Genomic DNA, 7938 nt, shown 5'->3' on the forward strand with positions numbered 1-7938 from the left:
CAGGAGACAGTCAGAGACTGCAGACATAGTACAGGAGACGGTCAGAGACTGAAGACATTGTACAGGAGACGGTCAGAGACTGCAGACATTGCACAGGAGACGGTCAGAGACTGCAGACATTGCACAGGAGACGGTCAGAGACTGCAGACATTGCACAGGAGACTCCTGGTTTGGTATATTCTGGATTTGCATTGTCAGGATTTCTTCCAGCAGAACCAAATCCTAACACTTCCCTTCATCCACTGTGAAGCATGGTGGTGGTGGTAGCATCATGCTGGGGGCAGGGTGAATGTATGGCACTAAAAATAAGACTGGGATGAAAGTTCGCTCCCCAGGACAAGGAGCCCAAACATCCAAATGCCCCAATCACAGGCCAGACCTCAATCCCAAAGATAATCGGTCATGATATGGAGGTGCAGCACCACAAGCCATGTAACCTGAGGAATGCCCCCACCCAGGGATTGTATAGTGTGAGTGCTGTCTGTAGGGGGTTGTATGGTGTGTGGGCTGTGTAGTGTTGTGTTGTTGTCACCATGCGACCTTCATCCTCCTTTGGGGGCTCCGCAGTTCTTTTCCCAGAATTCTCTGCTGTGGAGTTGGGGGGGGGGGGGGGGGGGTGGTGGTCATGTGGCTTTTCTCTCTTCTTGCCACGTGACTGTCTGTCCTCCCCAGTCACATGACCTCTCCAGTCTCCTCTGATGACCAAAACACCGGCATGAGAGGTGAGCGCTCCTCATTAACCTCTTCATTGCTGGAGACCACCACTCATTAACCCCTCCTCTTCTGGAGTTCCCCAATCATTAACCTCTCCTGTGCTGGAGTCCACAAATCATTACCCCTCCATGCTGAAGTCCACCAATCATTTCTTCCTCTGCAGTCATTAACCCCTTTTCTGCTGGATGACACCAATCACCAACCCTTTCCCTGCTATCACTCATCAACCTCCACCTGCTGGACTCCACCAATCATTAAGCAGCATCCTCCTGCCCATCCCCCCCTTCCCTGCCTGAGGCTACCAATAACCTCTTTACTGCTGGAGCACATGACTCATTAACCCCTCCTCTGCTGGGGTCTACCCCTATTCACCCCTCCTCTTCTGGGGCCTACCCCTGTTAACCCCTCCTTTGCTGGGGTCTACCCCTATTCACCCCTCCTCTTCTGGGGCCTACCCCTATTAACCCCTCCTTTGCTGGGGCCTACCCTTATTAACCCCTTCTCTGATGGGGCCTACCTCTTTTAACCCCTTCTCTGCTGGGGCCTGCCCCTATTAACCCCTCCTCTGCTGGGGCCTATCCCTATTAACCCCTCCTCTGCTTGGGTCTACCCCCAATAATTCCTCCTGTGATCGGGCCTATCCCTATTAACCCCTCCTATGATGGGACCTACCTCTATTAACCCCTCCTCTGATGGGGCCTACCCCTATTAACCCCTCCTCTGCTGGGGTCTACCCCCATTAACCCCTCCTCTGCTGGGGCCTATCCCTATTAACCCCTCCTCTGCCGGGGGCTACCCCTATTAACCTTTCCCCTGCTGAGGACTACTCCTAATAACCCCTCCCTTGCTGGAGTTAGCCAGTCATTAACCCCTGCACTGCCGGAGTCTATCAATATTAACTCCTTCCCTACTGGAGTCTACCCCTAATAACCCCTCCTATTCTGGAGTCCACCAAACATTACCCCTCCTCCTCTTGGTTTTAAACCCCACATCTGAAGAGGTTGAACAGTCATTAACCCCTTCTTATTGGGGAACCATAATTTATTAACTCTTCCTCTGCTGGGGTCAACTATTAGGTAATTTCTCCCCCACTAGTTCACTATTCATTATTCTGGTATATTCCATCACTTTTATCACTCATTAACCCTTCCTCTACTGAAGTCCACAAATAATTAAACCCTCCTTTGCTGAGGTCCATCAGTCTTAACCCACAGATGATCTGCATCCTTCAATGAGCTCTAAACCTAATGAATTGAGGCCAGGCAGATCTATTATCAATACAGGGAAATAAAAAAGCACTCAATGGCCCCGGTATCTGCAGGCAGTGTGGAGTAATTCATCATTTAGGTTTGTAGCTGAAGCTTCCCAGGTTTAGAGTTGCCATTTAAGCAGTAACCCACCCCCCCCCACTCCCCCCAACACACACACAGTAATTTATTTACCCCCATTCACCCCTTCCTGAAATAAACCGCCTTGCCCCTATCCCGCAGTCAGTGTAGTACAGGTCATTACCAGCAGGGGGCAGCCACTTCAATAGAGAGCAGAGATTTACATCAGTGTAGTACTGGTCATTACCAGCAGGGGGCAGCCACTTCAATAGAGAGCAGAGATTTAGATCGGTGTAGTACTGGTCATTACCAGCAGATGGCAGCCACTTCAATAGTGTGTAGAGCTTTCCGTTCTAGCACTGTCATCTCCAGTAGGGGGCAGTCAAGGCAAAGATATTTTATTACCCTGATATTCTGCCATGCACACATGTATAAGTTTTTACCCCTGTGGAATCTCTATACACCCCATGTAGGAGAGCATTGGTTTACATAATAATTCTGACACTTACATAATATTTGTGATGTGGTCAGATTGTGGCCCCTGATGACCCTCCCATAATAATACCTCCACAAGTAATAATTTTATATGATTGAGGTTAATAATGTGATTTTTAGTTGGTCCTCCATGTTGAAGCCGATCCCTGCTGTCACGGGTGTCTTTGTATTCTCCAGAAATTGTTGATATTATGGGTGTTGTCCCTCTATCTTTCCTCCAGGTTATGATGCCCGGAAGCCCCCCACAGCGACAGTGCGATAAAGAAAAAGGCTAACAGAGGGCCCTTCATAGTAATCCAGAGGCTTCAGACACCATCCCCCACCATCATCCCCGTCCTTCATCTCTGCCATGAGCAGCAACCAGGTCTCCTCTGAGATTCATGAAATTGTCTCATCTGTCATCCGCAGTGTAAGTACCACCCCGTTAGGGGTCACTCAGGTGTCTGCAGTGTAAGTACCACCCCAGTAGGGGTCACTCAGATGTCTGCAGTGTAAGTACCACCCCAGTCTGCAGTGTAAGTACCACCCCAGTAGGGGTCACTCAGATGTCTGCAGTGTAAGTACCACCCCATTAGGGGTCACTTAGATATCCGCAGTGTAAGTACCACCCCATTAGGGGTTACTCAGATATCAGAAGTGTAAGTACTGATCCTTTTGGGGTCACTCAGGGTATCCTGCTTTCCATTTCATTTGCTCTCAGCACTATGTGGAGCTCGGTGTAGTTTGAGTTGTAGTAATATATGTTGTATCGTTGTGCATACGTATAATCATGGGTGTGTCCTCATGTTTATGTGTGTGTCCTGTGTTCATGGGTGTGCCCTGATGTTTGTGGGTGTGTCCTGATGTAAGTGGGTGTGTCCTGATGTATGTGGGTGTGTCATGGTGTTCATGGGTGTGCCCTGATGTATGTGGGTGTGTCCTGATGTATGTGGGTGTGTCCTGGTGTTCATGGGTGTGCCCTGATGTTTGTGGGTGTGTCTGTGTGCTCTGTGTATTGTCATAAAGGAAAGCTTGATCTTTATGGGAGCTCTTTTCATATGATGAACATAAAGGAGGATTCTTTATTAAAAAATGTTCTGCAGATTTTTCTCACTTCACTCAGCATCACAAATCTCATTGAATATATTCATTGTCTGCACGTGTGTGTTGATGTGTGTGTCCATGTGTTGATGTGTGTGTCCGTGTGTTGATGTGTGTGTCCGTGTGTTGATGTGTGTGTCTGTGTGTTGATGTGTGTGTCTGTGTGATGTGTGTGTCCGTGTGTTGATGTGTGTGTCTATGTGTTAATGTGTGTGTCCGTGTGTGTTGATGTGTGTGTCTGTGTGATGTGTGTGTCCGTGTGTTGTAGCATGTTCTGTGTGGGAACAGACAGGATTTCTAGGACTTTTTCACAGAAACAATAATGAAGCTACCAATATAAGACCGGCATCAGCCAAAACATCTCAGAGCCAATCCGCTTTCAGTGTTTACGGGATGACAGACAACCTTCTCAATGTTATTTTAGTGTGACCTTAGGGACTGAGAGGGGCAGCAGAAGGTTGGAATGGGAATGGATAGACGACTTTCACCCAATGTCCTCATTGTGGGGGAATAATAGTTCACCGGCTGAAAAATTCCACTCTGGTTGGCCAAATTACAATCAGTGGCTTTTATGATATGGACCATCACCGATGGGACCATCACCCATGGGACCATCACCCATAGGACCATCACCCATAGGACCATCACCCAGATGACTGTCACCTGGAGCTGGCTGTAGTTTTCTGTTGCTTCCTGCCTGACACAGAAGCCCAGTCTATCTGATTAGATGTGTTTGCTCTGTAGTTAATCAGTAACAGCCGCCTCACCTGCACACACATCACCCTCCAGTGGGAGCTGGATCATGCGGAGGGTCCCTGAGAACTTCCTGTTACTCTGCAGATTAATGTCTGATGGGTGAACTGGCAGAAAAAGGGTAAAATCTGCCCCCCTTAGGTTCTCCGGTGTTCTCCAAACATACATGTGACATGTGACGGTGCTCAGGCCTAGCCACTTGTGTCAGGAACCCCCCAAACATCATCCACAATGGACTTCCTTCTCAACCAGGTGAGATAAGTTGATGATCTGCCCTACAGTGACCCCAACTCAAATTTTTTTTGTGTATCCATCACCTAACACTGTCATCTATATCTGACTGTCCCCCATAAATGTCCTCTCTGTTTGACTGCCCCCCCCCCCAACACTGTCCTCTAAGTCCCCCAACACTGTACGCTGTGCTTAACTTGCCCCAACACTGTTCTTTGTATCTAGCTGTCCCCCATAATTATCACTGGTGTCTGACTTTCCCCTAACACTGCCCTCTGTGCCCCACTGACCTCTAACACTGTCCTCTGTGTCCAAATACCTCCAACTCTGTACTTTGTGTATCTAACTGTCCCTCAACACTTTACTCTGTGACTAAAACCCCCCAATACTGTACACCATGTGCAATTGCCCCTCAGCACATTCCTCAATGTCTGGTTTTCTCCAACACTGAACTATGTATCTTATTGTCACCCAGCACTGTTCCTGTGTATCTGACTGTCCCATAACATTGTACTCCTTATACCTCAACACTGTACTGTCTATCTGTCATGTCCCCAATAATGAACTATGTATCTGATTGTCTCCCAGTGCTGTGCTCGGTGTTTACCTGTTTGACAACACTGTAATTTCTGTGGCTGCCACTCCCTCAACACTGTTCTTTATATTATGGATTTGCCTAAACACTGTCTGCCTGACTGTCGCCGAACACTCATTCTAACTATCCCCCAACACTCTTCTCTGAGTCTGATTGTCCATATTACTGTACTCTGTGTCCAACTACCCCCACATTGTTCTCTTTGTCTGACTTTCCCAAACACTGTACTTTGTGTATCTGTCACTCCCCCAAAATTGTAGTCTGTGTTTGATTTTTCCCCAACACTACATTGCTTTGTCCCCAACATTGTACTCTGTGTCTGACTATCCACAAGCATTGTCTGACTGTCACTCAACACTTTACTGTACCATTCTGTCCCCAACACTGTACTCTGTATTACCCTCCCACACTGTTCTCTGTGTAAATGTTCTATGGTTGAATGGACCCCAGAACCGTCTGACTGTACCTCAAAATGTCACAATGTGTTTCTGGCTGTCACCTAAATCTGAACACTGTACTTTTTGTATGACTGTCCCTGAATACTGAACAATGTATCTATAATAATAATATAATAATATAATAATGCCCCAAATGTGTGCATGTTTAAATGTTTCCATAGACTGCTCTTTGAATCTGTTTTCTGACTTTCTGTATCTGTTATCTAACACTGTATTTGACTGCTGCCCAATAAGATAGTTTTGTCCCCTAACACTAAGCTTTGAGGTTGATTTACTAAAATTGTTCACTTTGTGTATCTGTCACATTGCCCTTTGTATCTGACTGTGAGCCAACATTGTTGTATTTGTCTGACTGTCCCCCAATCATGTACTGTAACTGTTCCCCAACATTGTCTTCTTTGATTATCCCTCTATGCTGTACTGTGTGTCCGACTGTCCTCCAACATTGTACTTTATGTTTAAAAGTACTCAAAGATTGCTATGTGTGTCTGACACTGTAGTATGTGTATGACCCATCCCCCAACATTGTACTTTGTATCTTACTGTCCCCCAACACTGTGCTCTGTCTCTTACTGTCCCCTAAATCTAGCCAAAGACTGCTGTTTCTTTCTGACTTTTTTCTGACATGGTTTTTTGCATCTGACTGTTGCCTAACACTGTATTTAATATTTTTTTGCTCCCCAAAAAAAAACTTTGTCTAAATCAGCGGTCGCCAACAGGTGGTCTGCGGAGAAAATTTTAGTGGTCCACAGCTCTGTCTGGTGCGCCCCCCAGCGGGGTCAGGTGAACGACCCTGTTGGAGGGGGAGCACTAGCCAGAGCCGCGGACCACCTGTTGGCAACTGCGGATCAAGGGTTCAGGATGGTGGGTGGGTTGTGTCGCAGGTTCAGACCTGCGATGGGAGAATGGGTAGGTTCTGGCAGCATGACATCACTATGGAGGTAGTTTCTTCCCCTTTGAGCGACACACGGCTCCCCGCGCATGCGCAGTCCGGAGTCCGTATGTTTAGTGGTCTGTAGGTCTGAAAGGGATGGCGACCACTGCTCTAAATTTTCCCTAAAACTGTACTTTGAGATTAATTTACTAAAACTGTTTGGGCTGTTCACATTCAGACATAGATCGCAGTATTAGCAAACAGCCAGATACTAACAGATTTTTACCCTCTTCACTTAGTAAAGTAACTGATCACCTTGCAAGACATTTTTTTAAGCTTAGTAAATGTTGAGAAGCTCTGATAATTTCAACCATCATAGCTCTCTTAGGTTTCCTTGCATTGTATTGGGTATTATTTCAAAGTACATATTCCCTACATTCACTAAAAGTGAACTGTGATAATTCATGTTGATAAGTGAACAGCCTAAATTTCTTTGGCAAATCAGCCTCTTTGTGTATTATTGTTCACCAACATTTTATTCTGTATCTGACTATCCTATACACTGACTGATCCCCCAAAAATGTACTCTTTGCTTAACTGTTCCGCAAAAAATCTATATCTGACTGTTCAATTACATTGTATTTTGTATCTGAATGTTTCCTAACCCTATATTCTGTATCTGTCGATTCCCTAACACTATATTCTGTATCTGACTGTTCCCTGACACTGTATTATGTATCTGACTGTTCTCTAACACTATATTCTGTATCTAACTGTTCCCTAACAGTATATTCTGTATCTTACTGTTCACTGACACTGTTTTCTGTATCTGACTGTTCAATTAAACTATATTCTCAATCTGACTGTTCAATAACACTGTATTTTTTATCTGACTGTTTGCCGACACTGTATTCTGTATCTGACTGTTCCCGGACACTGTTTTCTGTATCTGACTGTTCAATGACACTGTATTCTGTATCTGACTATTCCCTAACACTATATCCTGTATCCTACTGTTCCCTGACACTATATTCTGTATCAGACTATTCCCTGACACTGTATTATGTACCTGACTATTCCTTAACACTGTATTCTTTATTTGACAGATTGACAACACTGTATTCTGTATCTGACTATTCCCTGACACTGTATTCTCTATCTGACTATTCCCTAACACTATATTCTGTATCAGACTGTTCCCCAACACTATATTCTGTATCTTACTGTTCACTGATACTGTTTTCTGTATCTGACTGTTCAATTACACTATATTCTCTATCTGACTGTTCAATAACACTGTATTTTGTATCTGACAATTCCCTAACACTGTATTCTGTATCTGACTGATTGTCAACACTGTATTCTGTATCTGACTGTTCCCTGACACTGTATTCTGTATCTGACTATTCC

General features: G+C 45.4%; 1 protein-coding gene across 2 annotated transcripts in view; it reads left to right on the forward strand.

Moving 5' to 3' along the window:
- The first annotated feature begins 665 nt into the window (after positions 1-665).
- SLC4A2 (solute carrier family 4 member 2) overlaps positions 666-7938 on the forward strand; it is a 36939-nt gene continuing 29666 nt past the window's right edge. The window contains exons 1-2 of one of the 2 annotated variants that reach the window (XM_072413136.1): positions 666-722; positions 2759-2946. In XM_072413136.1, coding sequence (XP_072269237.1) covers positions 2887-2946 — 60 coding nt within the window. In that variant the 5' untranslated portion in view covers positions 666-722; positions 2759-2886. Of the gene's footprint in view, positions 723-2758; positions 2947-4396; positions 4623-7938 lie in introns of those variants that run through there. The other variant, XM_072413137.1, reaches the window with a different exon arrangement.

Source organism: Pyxicephalus adspersus, chromosome 5, assembly GCF_032062135.1.
Source record: "Pyxicephalus adspersus chromosome 5, UCB_Pads_2.0, whole genome shotgun sequence".
NCBI lineage: Eukaryota > Metazoa > Chordata > Amphibia > Anura > Pyxicephalidae > Pyxicephalus > Pyxicephalus adspersus.